Source organism: Corylus avellana, chromosome ca3 (genome assembly GCF_901000735.1).
Source record: "Corylus avellana chromosome ca3, CavTom2PMs-1.0".
NCBI classification, from domain to species: domain Eukaryota; kingdom Viridiplantae; phylum Streptophyta; class Magnoliopsida; order Fagales; family Betulaceae; genus Corylus; species Corylus avellana.
In genome coordinates, this window is record NC_081543.1 from 3,328,703 (window position 1) to 3,349,811 (window position 21,109).

Genomic DNA, 21,109 nt, shown 5'->3' on the forward strand with positions numbered 1-21,109 from the left:
ATCACTTTTTATAAATACTGAAAATATTTCAATGAAAAGGGTTCTTCCTTTTTATTCAAAATTGCCTACTTTGTGACATGCCAGTCGGGTAAACTCCAAATACATGACTCCGGTTAAGTAAAGACTCGAACAAATTTTATAGTATTAATTAAGCAAATGAGTCGACCATTACAGGCTAAAATTCACTACAAAAAATTAATTTTTTTTTTTTTTATGGCCTGTTAGTGACATGTCATAAATGAATCCAAGTTCTTTTATGCTAGTGCTGTGTTTTCACTTGCATTTATTTGAAAAATTATTTAAATAGCTTTCTCTTTCCTTTAATATTTATTCGAAAGAAGATATGAATAGTATAAAGAAATAAAAAAGTTTATTTTATTTAGGATGTAAGTGCAAACTCGACAGAAGTTTTGGTTTTTTTTGTTTTTTTGGTTTAACCCATCCTAAAGGGGATGAGATGGGAAAGAAATCGGATTGACCCCGCTCTATTAGACCCAAAATAGAAATGGCCCACATGACCCATATATATATATATATATATGGAGTTGAACTCAAAGAGACCCAGAAAATCAAAATCAATCTCCCTCACTCCCTCCCTCTGAAAGATTTGTCGTCTCTGCAAAAATGATGCAACCAGCTGACCCGAGTAGGGCCCTATTCCAACCCACCCATGGCCTGAATAACAGCCCCCTCCCAACGTGAGCCGCGCGCTACATCTCTTTTCTCTCCAAAATTCATTCTTGCATTCTGTTGGGGAGAAATTAACACTTTCTTTCTTTAATTCTTGAATTTTCGCTTCTTTTTGATCTGTTATTGATTGATTGCTTGCATTAGGAGGCTGTTAAGGCAAGCAACTAAATTTGTGAAGTTAATGAAGGAGTACAACAACGGAGAAGTATTTCATCGTTTTCTGCAAATAGTTAAAGATTACGTAGAACAAAGGTTCATAATTTCTTTCATTATAACCTGCATTTTTCTCATTTATGTTTGCTGATGGAAGAACTTAATTAATACATTGTGTATTGCATGTGTAGGATTGACGCGGGTGCAGCTATGTCGAGGATCGATCGGTTGGTAGAGGATCACAGTGAACTTCGTCAAGCTGTAATGAATCACCGAAAGGAAGTCAAGCTGGCCAACTTTATCCAAAAAATGGAGGTACGAAAACAAGCAATTAATAAAATTCATCTTATTATAATAATCACTAATGGGATTTGATTCATATATATACAATTACAGGGTCGTCTTCCCATGAGCGAATGCATCCGTTTTTATGTAATTATCGAAGGCTATCGTAGTAGGCAGAGGAACATGGTGAATACGATAAAAGCGGTACGTTAATTACCTTCTCATTCATTTATTTTTTTTATTTTTTTATTCATTCATTCTTTATCTTCTTACATCTTCTTTAATTAATTTTCTCTTGTAATATTTGATTAATTTGTTATTGCAGGTAACCGTGCTTTTTGCTAATAATAGGGATTTGCTCGCGGATTTCCTTGGATTCTTACCCAATGGCTTTAGTTTGAGTGAGTGAGTGAGAAAAGGCCATGGAAATCAAACAAACTAGCTAGTTCCAATCATTTGTTTTTGTTTCTGTTTCTTCATGTATTGTTACTTGTTACTTTTAAAAATGATCTTTATGGATTAAATTGTTATGTTGTTCAATATGACTCCAAAATTCAAGTACTTGGGTAATTGTTATGGATTAAATTATAAGAAATTTTTTAAACCAAAAAATGAATATTTGCAGACATCTTTTGAAAATGAGATTGACCCACGTACTTGCGCTCCAATATTAGATGAATTGTGAGCTATAGTGGTTAAAAAGCGGTTACTGTTAGTGGTTATTGACTAAAACCACTACCCCATAACCATAACCACCTAAACAGTTAGTAAAATTTACTAACCACCTAGGTGGTTAATTGCCTATACGGTTAATCGGGGGTTAACAGTTAACCCTTTTTTTAAAGGAAAAAATTAAAATTAAAAAATTTGTGCTTGACTCGGCTTGCCATTCTCCCTTACTAGCTGAGCTCGCCTGCCAAACAAGCCGAGTACTTGAAGCTTGGCTCTTGGCTCGCCGAGCTTAAGTGCTTGACTAAGGCAATACTTAGAGGATTAAGGAAGGACATGTGCTTTATATAGATGAGTAAATATGGAAGTGGTGAGATTTTTTTTTTCGAAGTGGGACAAACAAGAGGCAATTGAAAAAACACTTGTAGTTGTCTGCGTCAGAGTCTGAGACAAGGCCAAGAGGCAAATTAGTAACCTCACTCCCCATGCGTCAGTGTCCTTGGCTTCATGCCCAACTCATCTTTTTAAAAACTTAATATTACATTATATAACATACAAACAATATATTTTTATTGCATGTATGTTAAATAATTAATATACAATTAATATATATATTCACTAATGTTACTTAATAAGTAATATACTATATAAATATAAATATAAATATAAATGTGTATATATATATATATAATCCCCCGTATGATAAGAAGGAAAGCCAATGATAAGCATAATTTTTGTTTCTTTTCTCTTTTTAGTTTTATTAGGCCTATGATAGAGGACGCAAATGCATTTGTGAAGTTAGTGAAGGACACGTTTAAGGACAACAGTGAGGTATATGATTGCTTTTTACAAATGCTTAAAAGATTGGGAAAAATGTAAAATTAGTCCTTGTGATTTACCTGATTTACAACTTACTTCCTGTGGTACTAAAACTAACTCAGAGGTCCCTAGGGTATGAAAAAAATAAAAAATAGTCCCTGCAATTAAATTACATCCATTGACTTAACGGATTCTGTTAGTGTGCCACTTTACATTCAATAAAATTATGACACATGTCGTATTTTATTTATGACTTTTAAAAAGCATACTTGAATTTTTCATGTCATATTATTATGCCAACTAATATTCCCACCTCAGATTTACTCCATGTCAAACACAAGTAAAATATTTTAAAAAAAGCTAATTCTACCAAATTATTATCCAAGCACCGCCATTTCTTTTTTTTCTTCATTGACGTTGTGTTCTTCTTTTTCTTCTTCTTATTCTTGTCATGTCTTCCTTTTATTTCTTGGCTCAGCTCTTCTCATCTTTTGAAATTCTGTATCTGTTTCTTAATTTAATTTCATCTTCTCTTCCTATCTTCTACTTTTTCTTGGCTTGGCTCTTATGCTCTTCTCCTCTGTTGAAATTCCTCTTTTTCTTGGCAGCTTTCAAGAGGGAAGTACAGAGATAGAGACAAATACGGAGAAAAAATAAATTATGTTGCTTGACAAAGACAGAGACGGAGAGACATAAGAATTTTTCTAACACAAACTCCATTGAAAATAATCTGTTAAAAAAGAAAAGAAAAACAAATTGAATAAATCAAAACAGCAATTAGAAGTTTCTGTTGCTTTTCCGATTTGAACTATATACTTTTGTTTTATTGTGTACAATGCAGGTTGGAGGTAGTGGGATTAAAAAAAGTGAGTTCCTTTATTTATTTTTTTTGGGATCTACGACTATGTTAGCTTTTTGTGGGGATTTTGTTTGCCCCTTTGTCTGAATGAAACACAAAGCGGAGGCACGAACTTGGGTGAAGAAGCAGAAGAACACGAATTTCATAAGAAGAAAAAGAAGATGGCAGTGCTCAATCAATAGTTTGGTAGAAGTAGGTTTTTTTAAAATATTTTACATGTTGTGTTTAACGTTGAAAAAAGCTGAGGTGGGAGTATTTGTTGGCATAATAATATGACGTGGAAAATCCAAGTGTGCATTTTAAAAGTTATAAATAAAACATGACATGTGTCATAATTTTATTGGGTATGACATGACACACTAACGGAATCTGTTAAGTCAATGGATGACATGTGTCATAATTTTTTTTTGCATAATTTTGTAATAACTAATATCCATTCATTTGATTAAACAAATTTTTTAACCCATCCCAAAGAGGGGTTATAGGGATGAGATGGGTCAGAAATCGGATAGACCCGGTTCTACTAGACCCAAAATAAAAAGGGCCCATACCCAACGTGGAGTTAGTAGTTAGTTTAAAGTTGAGGCGTCAAATTGCTGAACTCAAAGAGACTTAATAAGAAAATTAGAATCAATCTCCCTCTCTCCCTCCCTCCTCAAAGATTCATCGTGGCAACTCGCAAAAACCATGCAACCAGCTGGTCCGAGTAGCCTCCAATACCAACCCAACCATGGCGTGATTAACGACGACGACATCCCACCGTGAGCCACTACATTTCTTTTCTCTCCAGAATTTGTTCTTTCTTTCTTTCTTGAATTTTCGTTTCTTTTCAGTTATTGATTTTACGCATATTTACTCTTTATTTGTTTGCTTGCACAAGTAGCCTGTTAAGGGAATCATCTAAATTTGTGAAGTTACTGAGGGAGTACAACAACGGAGAAGTACATGGTCGTTTTAAGCAAATACTTAAAGATTACCTTATACAACAAAGGTTCTTTCTTTCCTCTGTTTTTTCTTTTATGTTCAAATAAAACAATAACCTGTATTTTTCTCATTTATATATGTTTGCTGATAATGGAGGGAATATACATTGTGTAAATTGTAATTGTGTAGGAGTGACGTGGGTACTGGAATTGCGTCGAGGATCGAGCAGTTGGTAGAGGATCACCCTCAACTTCGTCAAGGTTTTAAGAGTCTCCAATTGGTACTCAAGGCGACCAACTTAATCAAAAAAATCGAGGTACGAAATAGATATAATATATGTTCACTTCTTTGGCTTCTCATTCATTATTTGATATATATATACAATTACAGGATCGTCTTGCCATCAACGATAACCAGCGTTATTTAAACTTTTTTGAAATTTCCCAAGGCTTTTGTAGTGGGCAAAAGAGCAAGGCGAAAATAGTAGAAGAGGTATACCTTATTTACCTTATCATGCATTAATCATTCTTTATCTTATTCCATCTTCCTTAATTAATTTTCTCTCATAATAATTGATTAATTTGTTATTGCAGATGGCCGTGCTTTTTGCTGATCATATGGATTTGTTTGCGGAAATATGTGAATTCTTACCGGATGACTCTAATTTGAGTGAGTGAGAAAAGGTTATGGAAATCGAACAAGTTTCAATGATTTGTTTTTGTTTCTGTTTCTTCTTGCATTGTTACTTGTTACCTTTGTGAAATAAAAAGTTCTTGATATGACTCCAAAATACAAGCATTTATGCGTTCAACCTGAAAATTGTTATGGATTAAATTATAAGAAAATATTTAAATCAAAAATGAATACGTGCATACATCTTTTGATTGATCCGGCCGGGTACTTGGGCTCCAATAGATGAACTGTCAAATCTAATCTTGATCATAACATGAAGTAGAATTGCCTACTTCGAATACATTTCTTTTTATATAAAAAGAATTAGCAACAAAAAAAATGAAAGGGAAGTTCAAAACAACGAAAGAGCAATTAACTGTTTCTTTTTAACCCATCCATCCTAAAGACGGGTCAGATGGGTCAGAATTAATCAAAAGGACCCGGCTCAACTAAGACCCAAAATAATATATACCGAGTTAGTTTAAGATTTAGGTGTCAAGGCTCCGACCGCTAATCGCACTGTCCGTTAACTGCATTAATTACTAACTGCTTTTGAAAAAGGTTAGCAAAAATCGCTAACGCGTTTAATGTTAGAGGTTTTAGGTATTTTCAAAACCGCTAACCATTATATAATATATATTATATTTATATATATTAAAAAAAAACCATCTCGTTTTTGTGTTTAAAATTTTAAATATATATACAAATGTATAAAAATCTAGAAATTATGTCCTATGTAGGATGATATTATTGTATTATCATAAAAACGACATCGTTTTGATTTTTTTTTAAAAAAAAAAATATATTTTTTATTTAATTTATTATTTTAAAAAGCAGTTAGCGGTTATTAAAGTTATTAACCGCTAACCGCCAGTTAATGTAGTTAGTGCGGTTAGTGAATTTTACAAATCATCTAGATGGTTACGGTTAATGATTTTAGTCAATAACCGCTAATTGTAACTGTCTTTTCACCCCTACAACTACAAGAGACCATAAAATCATAATCAATCTCCCTCACTCCTCAAAGATTCATCGTTTCTGCTTGCAACTCGAAAAAAAGATGAATGGTCGCCCGCAATCCCAACCCTCCGGTGGCTTGATTAACGTCCACCTCTCACCGTGAGCCGCTCCATCTCTTTTCTATCCAAAATTTATTCTCTAATTTCTTTCTTCATTTCTTTGATGATTTTACGCTTTCTTTGATTCCTTGCACTAGGCCCATGTTAGAGCAAGCATCTAAATTCGTGAAGTTAGTGAAGGAGTACGACCCACAAGTTTTTGATCGCTTTTCGGAAATATTTGGAAATTACGACGAACACAGGTTCTTCCTCTTTATTCTCTCTAAACGATTTAATTTATGCTTTTTTTCGTTTGATTACTTTTATGCTAAATAAAATTAATTTCTGCTTTTTATACTAATAATTTCTTATTAGGATGAAATGGTTTGGATTTTTGGGCTTTAATTTTGTACTGTTTTAAAGCTTTAATGAGCTACATTCTGTATTGTGTAGGAATTATTAAATCACAATTCAATCTCAAAAACTTAAGTTAATAAAAAAAATAATAAATTTAATAATTTAATCAATATTTTTATAGAAATAACATCGATGAAACTTCGTGGAGGGTTGACGAGTTATTCAATGATCACATTCAACTTGTTCAAAGTTTCAGAAGCCTCAAAAAGATATTCAAGTTAATGAGTTATCATACCAAAGTCAAGGTACTAAATTAATTGTAAATGCATGCATCCATATTCACTTCTCATGCTTCTCATGAATTCGATTCATATATATATATATATAAATACAGGATCGTTTCATCGACGATAACCAACGTTATTTAGACTATTTTGAAATGTTCGAAAGCTATAGTAATGGGCAGAAAAGCATGAAGAAAATGGTAACAGAGGTAGCGTACCTTTTCATTTGTTCGATCTTCCTTTATTTTTCTCTCATAATATTTGATTAATTATATATTGCAGTTAGCCGCGCTTTTTGCTGGTCATCTGGATTTATTATGGGAATTCACTGAATTCTTACCTCGTAATTGGTTTTTTTGAGTGAGAAAAGGCCATAATGGAAAGTTCCAATGATTTACTTTTGTTTCTATTTCTTCTTGGTTTGGTAGGACTTTATGTAAATTGTGACCAGAGAGATTCACAATAACGATCATTAAGGAGACAGTTATTTCATATACTTTGATCATTGAAAGTTCTTTTTCGAATTATTGGAATTTTAGTTATCTAATAGCGACGACTGTCATTATGATCTTTACATATATGATACCATACTTGTTAACAGAGAGAGAAATAATGAAAGAAATACACGTATTAAGGTGGTTCGGCTCGTAGCCTATATCCACAAATGAAAACCTATTTTGCTACATTTTTTTCTTTCTTCACTTGATCGAAATTGTACAATAAAATAACTTATTTATAGTTTAATGGAGCCATAAATAAATAATTACATAATCAATAAGTAACTTATGAGAACTAAGAGAGTTACATAATCAATATGTAACATATAAGAGTAAATAATACATTAATTTAATTCAAAATAACTATTGTAGGTTGTCTTCATATATCTCAATTACTCCTTTGCAAACCCAATGGTAAATCCAACACATAATAGAATTGAGAATCCATGAGCAAAGAAGTCATTGCATCTTTCTCATTGACGAAGATCATTAGGTGAAGTTGGCTTCATCAAAGTAGTGTCATCCTCAAAACCTAGTTTGTTTTCTGCACATAAAGCCATAGTGATAGAACAAATTCAAGTGTCATAATTATCTTCGGACAAAAAAGGTGCAACAAGCACCATTGTCGAACTATCCAAGTGATAAACGTACATAACAAGGATCAATGAGTGATTCCTGTGAATTAGTATAATTATATGAAGAAATTGCTTTAGGTGATATTTCAGCTATTGCAAAAATGAGCAAATGAATAAGAATGGTTGAGAAAAAATTGTGTTTAGAAAAAGCGTTGCCTAATGCTATGATACCAGTTATGTATATATATATATCCTCAAATTTGTATGTATATTTTATAGTTATATTTTAAACGACAATTACATTTATAGTTGCATTTTTTTTTTTTTTTTTTTTTTTTGTGAAAGCAAAAATAGTTATGAAAACCAAAGTTCAAGTATAAAACGAGCCAAGATGGTAGTGATTTAACTATAATAGAAATAAAAAGTTCTAGAGATTTAGATGTGATTCCAAAATATAAGCATTTGTGGGTTCAATGCGAAAATTGTTCTAATTGGGTCCAAGCAAGGTCTCAATCGGGTCCCCAAAAAATCTTAGCAGTGGTCCGGTTTAATCCTAGCAAGTTCCAACGAAGTCCCAATTGTGGCTCGCCCAGATCCCAATTGCCTACTTTTGTTAACATTTTCTTTCTTCTGATTTTTCTTTTATTTTTTCGGTTGCATGGTTTCCGAAATGAAATCAAGTTCTTTCATGTTAGTGTTGTGTTTCCTCTTGTATTTATTTGAAAGAATATTTAAATTACTTTATTCTTTTTAGCATTTATTTTAATATATATATATATATATATATATAAAGAAATGATAACAAAATTATTTTGGAGTTTATTTAAATATAACAGTAAAAGTAATTTGAATTCCTAAATTTTAAAAAATAAATAAAAAGAAAGCCGCCACCTGTATTCTCAAGTCAATACCCATTCATTTTATCAAATAAATTTTTTGTGAATAACTTCAATGAAGCTTTGTATGTCTTTCGTTAAGAAATTTACAGGTCAGCGTTGAAAATAGAAAAACAAATGTCAGTAAAACAAATGCGCCGCCCTTCATCCCTCGCCTACGTAAACGAAAAAAAAAAACCTACCGTAAAAACTCGATCTCTCTCTCTCTCTCCACTCTTAGAGAAAACTCCCACAGGCGCCCCCGCCCTCCTCCTAACACCGACCTCCGACGAGTGCCGACCAGGACGAACGCCAGCGCTCGTGTCTCCTTCGTCGTCGCCGGTGGCTAGATTTCGCTAGAAAAAACAGAGAAACCCCAACACTTTTACGACGATTTTGGGTTGTTGTGGAATTGAACCATTCTTGGTGGGTAATCTGACCATATCTTGTGCATTTCGATGTTGAATTTGGTTAATTTCATCTGGGTTATAGTGAATTTAAACTCTTCGGACGATATATGGTTTGTGGGTTTGTGTGGTTGAACCGTTTGATTAGCGTCGTGAGGTGGCTTTGGTCCGGCCTGGCGGTTTTGGTGAGGCTTTTCAGAGGTGGTGATGGGTTTTTTTCTCAGATTCTCGGTGGGGTTTGGCATGAGCGGTGGCGGCGTGGTCCGACTCTGGGCGGTGAAGTTTGTCTCAGGAGGCGGTGGTTTCATGGAAAATCTGAAGGTGCGGTGGGGTTTGGCCTGGGCGGTGAAGCTTCTCAAAAGAGTGAGTTTCTACGACAACCTCACAGAAGACTCGCTCCAATTTTTTAACCCATCCTAAAGATGTGTCAGATGGGTCAGAAATCAGAATGACCCGACCCAAGTAAGACCCAAAAATAATTTCGGCCGAGGACCAACGTGTCATATATATATATGGAGTTAATTTACGATTTAGCGCCAACTTGCTCAACTCAAACAGATACAATCAATGTCCCTCCCACCTCAAAGATTCGTCTCTCCTTCCTCAAAGATTTGTCATCTCTGCTTGCAACTCGCAAAAATGGTGATTACCGTCCACATCTCACCGTAAGCCGCTACATCTCTATGGCCTTCTCTTTTCTCTCCAAAATTTGTTCTTTAATTTCTTTCTTTCTTTCCTTAATTTTCGTTTATTAATGATTTTCTTTTATTGATTTGACGTATATGTACTCTTTGTTTGATTGCTTGCACTAGGAGCCTGTTAATGGAAATATATGAATTTCTGAAGTTAGTGAGGAAGTACAACAACGGAGAATTTTGTGATCCTTTTAAGCAAATACTTCAAGATTTCGATGAACAAAGGTTCTTTCTTTCTTCTGCTTTTTCTTTTGCCAACTTCTATATATATATATATTCCTCAATAATCTGTATTTAACACATGCATCGATCGTTTATGAGGGAGAAAAAGAGCATAGGGATTGTCAAGAAGTTGTTGTAATTTTGTAGTATAAAACTCCTATAACATGATTGGATACTTGTATTCTTTTACATGCCAGAATCTCCTTGCGACAGTGTTATTAATTATAATGTCAAAATCTCCATGCTCATCACTTACTTTCAAACTCTTTAATTCAATTTTGTATTGTGTAGGAATTGTTAAATCATTATTTATTTCAAAAGTCTAAGTTATCTCAAAAGCTTGAGCCAATAGAAAATGATAAGTTTAATCATTTAATCAATACTTTAACAGGAATAACCTTGATGAAGCTTCTTTAAGAGTTCACGAGTTATTCAAGGATTACATTCAACTTACTCAAGGTTACAATGGTCTCAGAAAGCGAGTCATGTTAAACTACTATCATGCCAAACTCTGGGTACGAAATAGAAGCAGTAAATTAATTAAATGCATGCATCCATATTCACTTCTCATACTTCTGATGAATTTGATTCATATATATATATATATACAATTACAGGATCGTTTTGGCTTTATCGATAGCCAGCGTTATTTAGACTATTTTAAAATTCTCCGAAGCTATCGTAGTGGGCAGAAGAGCATGAAGAAAATGGTAGAAGAGGTATACCTTAATTACCTCTTCCATCTTCATGCATTCATTATTTATCTTTTTCCATCTTCCTTAATTTTCTCTCATAACATTTGATTAATTTGTTATTGCAGCTAGCCATACTTTTTGCTGGTCATATGGATTTATTCTTGGAGTTCTGTGAATTCTTACCTTGTGACTTTGATTTTGGTGATTGAGAAAAGGCCATCATCATGGAAAGTTCAAAAACTCAAACATGTTCCAATGATTTACTTTTTTTTTGTTTCTTCTTGTATTTTTACTTTTGTGGTTTGGTAGGACTTAATTCCTGTAAGAGAGATTCACAATTAATTCATCAATTGACAATGATAATTTTTTTCTAAGTGAAATAGAAATTGTATGATGAAGGAATGGTAGCTATAATTGTAGGCACTTGTTATCACTTTAATCATCACATATTGTATTGCTTAGTTCTGGAAACCGACAGGTTTGTTTATTGGGGTCATCAATTGCAGTCTCCTCCAAGTCTTAGTTATGGTTCTATATGTCAAAGATTCTAACATTTTTTTTTATGTTCAAATTGTTAGTAATTGGAGTAGTAATATATGCGAGAAAGTTATTATGAAGCACGTTTCGAGCCGCACACCTTGTTCAAGTAGGTGCGCTCTATAGAAACTTTCTCTCACATTTAAAATTCAGATTGCTAACAATCCGAACAACAAATTGCTAGAGATCCAAATCTATTTTTGTGAGAGTATCGTTTGTTAAAATATAAAGAAAAGAAAAAGAAAAAAAATGTTATCAACAACATGATTGAATTTGCCTTTACCTAAGTGGGTACCCAATAACCCCCAAAAAAACAAAAAAAAAAAAAAAATGTTGGGTGCCCAAGTAATTATTTCCTAGATGCACCATGCCACCATCCTTGGTTCTTATTGTCTCTTCAACTTGACTTGAAACATAGTTCGTCCAAGCCTATGAAGGCATAGGACCCCTTATTATGATGCCTGATGTTTACGACGTAGCAGTTTCAAGTGCTTGAAAAAACAGTTTGCTCATTGATGTCCTTTGGACACCTGCCCCAATGTTTTTTTTTAGCCCTTGGGCTCTTTCTCATTAATGCTATTCTATAATTTTTGGAAAAATTACTATTCCCTTATAAAAACAAATGTAACTAAATTTTTTAGAGTTTATTTAAAATTGTAGTTTTAATAAATGTGATTTAGAATTTTGTATTTTTAAATATTATGTTTTTGAAATTACAACTTTTTAAAATATTAAAAAAATTTTTTATTAAATATTTGTTAAGCGAAATAAACGTTTCATAACCTGCTTATAAAAATTGCAAAAATTTTTCAATAAAATATTTTTTAAATTGCAATATCATTTTCAGTTATCTTTTAAAAACTAAAATTATTTTTACAAAATTGGAATCTTGCACGAACCCTTAATCCCTCGTCTACGGAAGCGAAAAAAAACCTACCGCTAAACTCTCTCTCTCCACTCTTTGAGAAAACTCCCACAGGCGCCCCCGCCCTCCGACGAATGCCGACCAGGACGAACGCCAGCGCTCGTGTCTCCTTCGTCGTCACCAGTGGCTAGATTTCGCTAGAAAAAAACAGAGAAACCCCGACACTTTTACGACGATTTTGGGTTGCTGTGGAATTGAACCATTCTTGGTGGGTAATCTGACCATATCTTGTGCATTTCGATGTTGATTTTGGTTAATTTCATCTGGGTTATAGTGAATTTAAACTCTTCGGACGATATGTGGTTTGTGGGTTTGTTTGGTTGAACCGTTTGATTAGCGTCGTGAGGTGGCGTTGGTCCGGCCTGGCGGTTTTGGTGAGGCTTTTCAGAGGTGGTGATGGGTTTTTTCTCAGATTCCCCGTGGGGTTTGGCATGAGCGGTGGCGGCGTGGTCCGACTCTGGGTGGTGAAGTTTGTCTCAGGTGGCGGTGGTTTCATGGAAAATCTGAAGGTCACGGTGGGGTTTGGCCTGGGCGGTGAAGCTTCTCAAAAGAGTGAGTTTCCACGTACGACAACCTCACAGAAGACTCGCTCAAATTTTTTAACCCATCCTAAAGATGGGTCAGATGGGTCAGAAATCAGAATGACCCGACCCAAGTAAGACCCCAAAATAAAAGCGGCCGATGACCATCGTGTCATATATATATATATATATATATATATATAAAGTTAGTTTAAGATTGAGGCGCCAACTTGCTCAACTCAAATAAATACAGAAAATCAGAATCAATCTCTCTTCATCCTCAAAGATTCGTCTCTCCTTCTTCAAAGATTCGTCATCTCTGCTTGCAACTCGCAAAAATGGTGATCACCATCCACATCTCACCGTAAACCGCTGCATCTCTATGGCCTTCTCTTTTTTTCTCCAAAATTTGTTCTTTAATTTCTTTCTTTCTTTCCTTAATTTTCGTTTATTAATTATTTTCTTTTATTGATTTGACGTATATGTACTCTTTGTTTGATTGCTTGCACTAGGAGCCTGTTAAGAGAAGTATCTGACTTTGTGAAGTTAGTGAGGGAGTACAACAACGGAGCATTATATGATCCTTTCAACCAAATAATTCAAGATTACGATCAACAAAGGTTCTTTCTTTCTTCTGCTTTTTCTTTTGCCAACTTATATATATATATATTCCTCAATATTATGTTACAATAGAACAATAATCTGTATTTAACACATGCATCGATCGTTTATGAGGGAGAAAAAGAGCATAGGGATTGTCAAGAAAACTTCTATAACATGATTGGATACTTGTATACTTTTACATGCCAGAATCTCCTTGCGACAGTGTTATTAATTATGATGTCAAAATCCCTATGCACATCACTTACTTTCAAACTCTTTAATTCAATTTTGTATCGTGTAAGAGTTGTTAAATCATCATTTAATTCAATTTGCAGAAAATGATAAGTTTAATCATTTAATCAATACTTTAACAGGATTGACTATTATGAAGCTTCTTCCAGAGTTGGCGAGTTATTCAATGGTCACATCCAACTTGTTGAACTTTACAATGGTCTCAACAAGGAATTCATCTTAAACTATTATCATGCCAAACTCTGGGTACGAGATAGAAGCAGTAAATTAATTAAACGCATGCATCCATATTCACTTCTCATGCTTCTAATGAATTCAATTCATATATATATATATATATAATTGCAGGATCGTTTTGCCATCAACGATAATCAGCGTTATTTGAACTTTTTTGAAATTCTCCGAGGCTATCGTAGTGGGCAGAAGAGCATGCAGAAAATGGTAGAAGAGGTATACCTTAATTACCTCTTCCATCTTCATGCATTCATTATTTATCTTGTTCCATCTTCCTTAATTTTCTCTCATAATATTTGATTAATTTGTTATTGCAGCTAGCCATAAATTTTGCTGGTCATATGGATTTATTCTTGGAGTTCTGTGCATTCTTACCGCGTGACTAGCTTTAATTTTGGTGATTGAGAAAAGGCCATCATCATGGAAAGTTCAAAAACTCGAACATGTTCCAATGATTTACTTTTGTTTCTGTTTCTTCTTGCATTTTTACTTTTGTGGTTTGGTAGGACTTAATTCCTGTAAGAGAGATTCACAATTAATTCAACAATTGACAATGATAATTTTTTTCTAAGTGAAATAGAAATTGTATGATGAAGGAATGGTAGCTATAATTGTAGGCACTTGCTATCACTTTAATCACCACATATTGTATTGCTTAGTTCTGGAACCGATAGGTTTGTTTATTGGGGTCATCAATTGTAGTCTCCCCCAAGTCTTAGATATGGTTCTATATGTTAAAGATTCTAACATTTTTTATGTTCAAATTGTTAGTAATTGAAGTAGTAATATATGTGAGAAAGTTATTATGAAGCACGTTTCGAGCCGCACACTTTCTTGTTCAAGTAGGTGCGCTCTATAGGGACTTTTTCTCATATTTAAAATTCAGGTTGCTAACAATTTGAACAACAAATTGCTAGAGATCTGAATCTATTTTTGTGAGGGTATCGTTTGTTAAAATATAAAAGAAAAGAAAAGAAAAAAATGTTATCAACAAGACCTAATTTGCATTTACTTCATATTGCTAACAATTTGAACAACAAATTGTTAGAGATCCGAATATATTTTTGTAAGGGTATCGTTTGTTAAAATATAAAAGAAAAGAAAAAAAAAATGTTATCAACAAGACCTAATTTGCATTTACTTCATATTGCTAACAATTTGAACAACAAATTGCTAGAGATCCGAATCTATTTTTGTAAGGGTATCGTTTGTTAAAATATAAAAGAAAAGAAAAAAAAAAAAGTTATCAACAAGACCTAATTTGCCTTTACTTAAGTGGGTGCCCAATAACCCAAAAAAAAAAAAAAAAGGCTCTGGGTACCCAAGTTATTATTTCCTAGATGCACCATGCAACCATCCTTAGTTCTTATTGTCTCTTCAACTTGACTTAAAACATAGTTCGTCCAAGCCTATGAAGGCATAGGACCCCGTATTATGATGCCTAATGTTTACGACGTAGCAGTTTCAAGTGCTTTAAAAAACAGTTTGCTCATTGATGTCCATTGGACACCTGCCCCAATATTTTTAGCCCTTGGGCTCTTAGTCATTCTTGGTATTCTATAATTTTTGGGAAAATTACTATTCCCTTGGCACTGACATACAATTTGTAGTCGTCCCACCAAACTTTAAAAATGGATCACTTTCTTAAGTTATTTTGTACTTCCATGAGTTTGGCCCCTTCTTTAACATTTTTAGACATTTTATGTTAACATTCGGGCTCCGTTTAGTTTGCGGAGTAAGTATTTCTAAAGGAAAAAGAATAGGTCTTATTGAGAATAGAAGAAGTTGAAATGGAATAATTATTCAAGCTCTTTAGTTTGGTATCAACACATGTACATATTTTATAATAGGAATTGAACCAAAATTACTAAAAAGCCATATAATTTCTATTTTTTTCCAAAACTAAAAAAACAAACATTGTGGGTAGCCGACCACCCCAATTGACAATTGACTATCGTTGTAATATATATATTTTTTTCTTTCTTTTAAGCCATTAAAAAAAAAAAAATCATTCCTGGAGTTTAAGCCATTCTTGTTGTAGATAACAGAAATCCCCACCTTAAGTGATGGAGTCACTGAGACAAAGGAGCAGAAAGTAAAAACCAGTAGCTTTTCATAGGATTACAATAGGCATCAACATAATATGGTCATGGACTTCACTTTATCGAGTTGAAACCAATTATCCACACAGCTATGTCTAAAATAAAAGAGCACAAGAACAAGATGTGAAAGACAGATAAACAAATTAATGCAAGTACTCAGAGATAAAAGAGAGAAACAGTGCCAAAAGAGATGGATCCAAGGTCATGGTGACTGGGCAGAGAAGAAACAAGAGAACTGATGAATTATCAACTTAAGCTGGGCAGTGTTGTTTTTGTGATATTTTGGGTTGGACAGATTGACTACTTGGATAATATTGATGTTTTGGTATTTGCTTATTGGGGTGCATTTTGTTGCTGGATTTTAAACGGTTACTAATAATTTATCTTGGACTAAGTTGAATATATATGTTTGGTAAAAAAACAAATTAACTAAAAGTTGGAAGTCGACTTGAAGTGAGCCAATGCTGGGTCTGCGGGCTAGGGTGTGCTCAATAGAGCCAATCTGGAAGTACATCGGGGCATCATAAGGTTGACAGTGGGGTTTCACAAACGCCGAGAGCCAACTCCCAAGCATTACTCCGAGATGGGCCCAACTACCCCAAGAGATGTACCAATGGCGCAACACAAAGCTCTCCTAAAGCCAACCCCTAAACCGGGTCACAAGTAGGGGTGTGAATGTAGGCGGTTAAAAATCGTCCGTTAATCGTTATAACCGCTAACTGTCTTTTTATATAATATATTTTTATAATTTTTGAGTATTAATATATTATCACTATAATTTATATGATTATATGATCATATAATCACTTGATCATTAAATCACATTTTTTTAAAAAAATAATTAAATCACAATTTGAGTATTAATATATTATCACTATAATTTATATGATTATATCAAATTATCAATTGATCATTAAATCATTTGATTATATAATAACAAATTATACATATATAATATGACATAACTCATAAGTATACTAATTCATACTAATACAACAATTAAATATCTAGAGACTTATTTCCAATGTATGTTATAAACTTATAAGTCTATATATGTTATAAGTTTATATAAGTCTACATATGCATATGAATAATATAAATATATACTATCAATACTATATAATTCAATGACAATTCAAATATTTTATTCAAGACTTTAAGAAAATCATACTATTAATGTACAATGATGATATAATTCATATAATATCAAATTAAATAATTGACAATGATATCAAATTTGTATAAACAATGATCAATGTGTTACTTATAAACATAATTTAAGTATTAATGTATTATCATTATAATTTTAGTAATTTATATATTATCACTATAATTGATATGATTATATCACATGATGAATTGATCATTAAATCATATGATTATATAATAATAAATAATACATATATAAAATGATATAACTCATAAGTCATAAGTCTACAAGTTAATCATATGATTCATGTAAAATGATAATCATAATTGATTGAATTGAATTAAACAATATATTACTTATAATTACAATTTAATTAAAGCATTATTACACAAAAAAAAAGGGTAAAAGAAAGCCCAAAAAATGCAAAAAAAGAAGCCCAAAAAGCCTTAAAGAAAGCAAAAAAAAAAAAAGCTCAATTTTGAAAAAGCGGTTAGCGGGCGGTTATCTATTTCACAAACCGCTAACCGGCGGTTAGCGGTTGCGGTTAGTGAAATCTACTAACCGTAACTGCATTGACACTATAACATCCCCAGCCCGTTAAGACTGAGGTTGCCACTTTTCTTCTTTTACAACAAAAATTTTGCAAATATCTATAAGGTCTATCAGAGTACTTGATTTTAAAGGATACGATAAATGTATAAAACATTTTTCAAGAGATTTTATTACAAGCGAAATTAGAAAACATTAAACTTTAGTTGCGGAATATCATATTATTACAATAACTTATATGAAAAGACTTTGAAAATTAATAATTATTCCCGCCCCCATTCCGGCCTCCTATTCCAGCGTCCTTTCTACCTGAAAACAAGAAATAAAACTGAATGAGCCCAAAGGGGGCTCAGCAAGTAAAATCCACAACTATAAATAGTTTTACTCCTTGTTCTCAGTTTTGAAAATCATTTTCGCAAATAAATATACTTCTAGCCATAATAATATATATATGTACGGTTGCATCTCCCGTAACATATACATACTATTACATCTAGTAATAGATCATCGTTGTAAATCATCTTTATAAATCATCATCATAATGCATCATTATAAATCATCATTGTAAATCATCTTAGCATATCATCGTTGAAATTATAGTATCATTTTCTCATAATAGGGCCCATGTACACTGTTACCCATGTGCACGAGGGTTGCGGGTCCTGTGACCATGGCACTGAACTGTGGCCACAGCCATGCCCGACCGTCAATTAACTCTTTCTTGGTGCACTCAACGGTCTGGTTGATGGAATACCACCTTCTGGCATAGCCTCCTTCAGTGGTTTCGCCTCCATCCGAGTATCGGTACCGAACTCTTCTCATTCTTACTTTTTTTTTTTTTTTTTTTTTTTTTCTAATTATCTTGGGGCCAAAAATACTCTCCTCCATACATGTGCCCCCATTTCATAAACATTTATCTTATCTCTTGTACTTTTCTTTGTACTTCTTTTTATGCATCTTAGGGCAACATGTAGGAGGGTATATCATCATTTTTCTTTCTTATAATCATCATCATTTCTCAACTTTCTTTTATCAAAGCGGAAACCTTTTCAAATATAAACTTTTTGTACTTAGAAAGCGTTTAAATAAATAGAAACTTTTTAGATAATTATTTTAAAAATCCTTTATGCATGCAACATAACTTCATAATACGTAAATAAAATAATCATTTACAATTTACTAAAGAATTAATAAATAGCATGACAAGAAGTAATTTTAGAAAGGGTAGTGAATTTACTTACCTCTAGACTGAAACTAAAAGTGGTCTGAAGGAATCTAGTTTGCTCCAATCTGACTAACACCACTAGTATATCTTTTGAAACTAATTTCTAAAGTCCGCTATCTCTTGTGTTCTTTCTTTCTTGTAGCGCTTTGTCTCGCCCTTTCTCTCTCTGTTCTGAGTAAACACTCTTAGAAAGAAGAAAGACCGAGTAAAAAGCGGAAGAAGGAAGAATATGTGCAAGAGATGAGATAGAAGTAGTGAAATTGTGAAGGAGAAGAGCTCTATTTATAGGAGAAAATCAAATACTATTCTACCTTCAATTTACAATTACACCCTTATTTTACTATTCCACCTACCCACTTAGTATACCTACAATTGACTATTCTACATTCTTATTTAAAATTCTACCTTCCTTATACCTATCATTGACTATTCTACCTTCTTATTCAAAATTTCACCTCCCTTATACCTACCATTGACTATTCTACCTTCTTATTCAAAATTCTACCCTCCTTATACCTACCATTGACTATTCTACCTTTACTATTCTACCTACCCATACAATTCTTCCTACCATTTACTATCCTATTATTTCACCAATTACCATTCTTTAATTACCACTCTCTGTAACACCATAAATTTCCCAATAATTAAAATCCTTAGCTACAATGGATATTAAAATAACATCATTATCGAAATAATCTATTTAAATAATTTTGAAAATTCTTGGGCACTACAGACACCCCTAGTCACAAGCCCGCACTATTGGACTCGGCAATTCTCACTTATTGGTTGCAACTCTATTATGAAAAGATTATTCGCTTAGTTATCCAATGTGGGAGCAAAAAGATTGAAAAAAAAGGTGGAAGTCAAATTGTACTCATCCCACCAAACTTTAAAAGGGTTTCTTAAATTATTTTATACTTTCATGAGTTTGGCATGGGGTGTCGGCTTGGTCTCGGTTATTGGTTATTAGCTAAAATTGGTAATCGCAACCAAGGTACCTAGTTATTAAATTTAGAAAACCGAAACCGGCAACCAGCTACCAGTTACCCGATTATGTAATAACCGGCTGATTACCAGTTAGTATCCGGTTATTCTAATTGGTCAATGGCGGAGCCATGTTGGTCTTTGAGGGCACCCCCAAAGATTCAAAAGATTTAACAAACAAAATCTTTGTAATCTTTCAATTCATATAATTTAGGGGAAACTTCACTTTGTCTTTCAGAACTTTCAACCGATTTTACAAACTCCTCCTGAATTTTCAAATCTCTCACTTTAGACCCTTAAACTTTCAATTTCTATCATTTTGGACCCCTCTGTTAGTTTTCAACGTTAAACTCAAACGGTTTGACTTTTTATGCCCATTATATCCTCACCCAGAAATTACACCGTTTTGAGCCCCAAAACTACAACACCCACACAGCCCAAAATGACGTCATTTTGGGCATTAAAATTATTTATTTAAAAAAAAAATAAATAAATAAATAAAAGAAGAAGAAGAAAAATGGGGTGGTTGGAGTTACCCCAATGGCCGGTATGGGGGTGATCAAACCACGGTACCACCACCATGGCCAAGGGGTGGTCATTTTCTGTAGATTGTTTGTTTTTATGCATTTTATGTTAACATTTAGATTAAACCCTATAATTGTGTTTGATTTAAAAGTGCTTTTAATACTTAAATAATTTATTTTAAAAAAAAAAAAAAAATTCTCATCTAGTAAAAAAAAAACATTAAAAGCGCTTATGCTCTTAATCCCTCGTCTACGGAAACAAAAACAAAAAAACTACCGTAAAATCTCTCTCTCGTCACTCTTTAGAGAAAACTCCCACAGCCACGCCCGCCAAAAGCCGACCGCCACCCTCCTCAGAACACCGACCTCCGAATGCCGCCCAGGACGAGCGCACCGCTCGTGTCTCTCCTTCGTCGTCGCCGGTGGCTGGATTTCTCTAGAAATGGCTGAGAAACCCCAACTCTTTTACGACGATTTTGGGTTGTTGAATTGAATTGAATGCTTCTTGGTGGGTAATCTGACCATATCTTGTGAATTTCGATGTTGATTTTAGTTAATTTCATCTGGGTTATAGTGAATTTAAACTCTTCGGACGATATATGGTTTGTGGGTTTGTTTTGTTGAACCGTTTGATTAGCGGCGCGAGGTGGCGTTGGTCCGGCCTGGCGGTTTTGGTGGTGCTTTTCAGAGGTGGTGATGGGTTTTTCTCAGATATCCGGTAGGGTTCGCCTCGGCCTGAGCGGTGGCGGCGTGGTCCGACTCTT

At 33.5% G+C, this 21,109-nt stretch overlaps 2 protein-coding genes across 4 annotated transcripts; both read left to right on the forward strand.

Moving 5' to 3' along the window:
• The first annotated feature begins 8,915 nt into the window (after positions 1-8,915).
• Positions 8,916-11,071, forward strand: LOC132176288 (paired amphipathic helix protein Sin3-like 6). Its single transcript, XM_059588450.1, has 5 exons — positions 8,916-9,789; positions 9,937-10,044; positions 10,433-10,556; positions 10,659-10,760; positions 10,862-11,071. The coding sequence occupies exons 1-5, from the start codon at positions 9,692-9,694 to the stop codon at positions 10,943-10,945; spliced, it is 516 nt and encodes a 171-aa protein (XP_059444433.1). The 5' UTR covers positions 8,916-9,691; the 3' UTR covers positions 10,946-11,071.
• Positions 11,072-12,173: 1,102 nt separating this feature from the next.
• LOC132176440 (paired amphipathic helix protein Sin3-like 1) lies at positions 12,174-14,329 on the forward strand. 3 transcript variants are annotated; one of them, XM_059588644.1, is made up of 6 exons: positions 12,174-12,406; positions 12,536-13,083; positions 13,232-13,339; positions 13,697-13,820; positions 13,923-14,024; positions 14,126-14,329. In XM_059588644.1, exons 2-6 carry the CDS (start codon positions 13,058-13,060, stop codon positions 14,192-14,194), a joined length of 429 nt encoding a protein of 142 aa, XP_059444627.1. In that variant the 5' UTR covers positions 12,174-12,406; positions 12,536-13,057; the 3' UTR covers positions 14,195-14,329. The 3 variants fall into 3 exon arrangements, with proteins under 3 accessions (XP_059444627.1, XP_059444626.1, XP_059444628.1); XM_059588643.1 differs by having other exon boundaries at positions 12,174-13,083; XM_059588645.1 differs by having other exon boundaries at positions 12,174-13,083; positions 14,130-14,329.
• The last annotated feature ends 6,780 nt before the right edge of the window (positions 14,330-21,109 follow it).

Bases quoted from the DNA above. Each gene is read 5' to 3' on its own strand.
- LOC132176288 (XM_059588450.1), top strand. From the start codon at position 9,692: ATGTCCCTCCCACCTCAAAGATTCGTCTCTCCTTCCTCAAAGATTTGT. The intron at 10,045-10,432 runs GTTCTTTCTTTC...ATACTTTAACAG, and splicing joins CAAGATTTCGATGAACAAAG to GAATAACCTTGATGAAGCTT. The intron at 10,557-10,658 runs GTACGAAATAGA...ATACAATTACAG, and splicing joins ACTATCATGCCAAACTCTGG to GATCGTTTTGGCTTTATCGA.
- LOC132176440 (XM_059588643.1), top strand. From the start codon at position 13,058: ATGGTGATCACCATCCACATCTCACC. The intron at 13,084-13,231 runs GTAAACCGCTGC...TGCTTGCACTAG, and splicing joins ATCACCATCCACATCTCACC to GAGCCTGTTAAGAGAAGTAT. The intron at 13,821-13,922 runs GTACGAGATAGA...ATATAATTGCAG, and splicing joins ATTATCATGCCAAACTCTGG to GATCGTTTTGCCATCAACGA.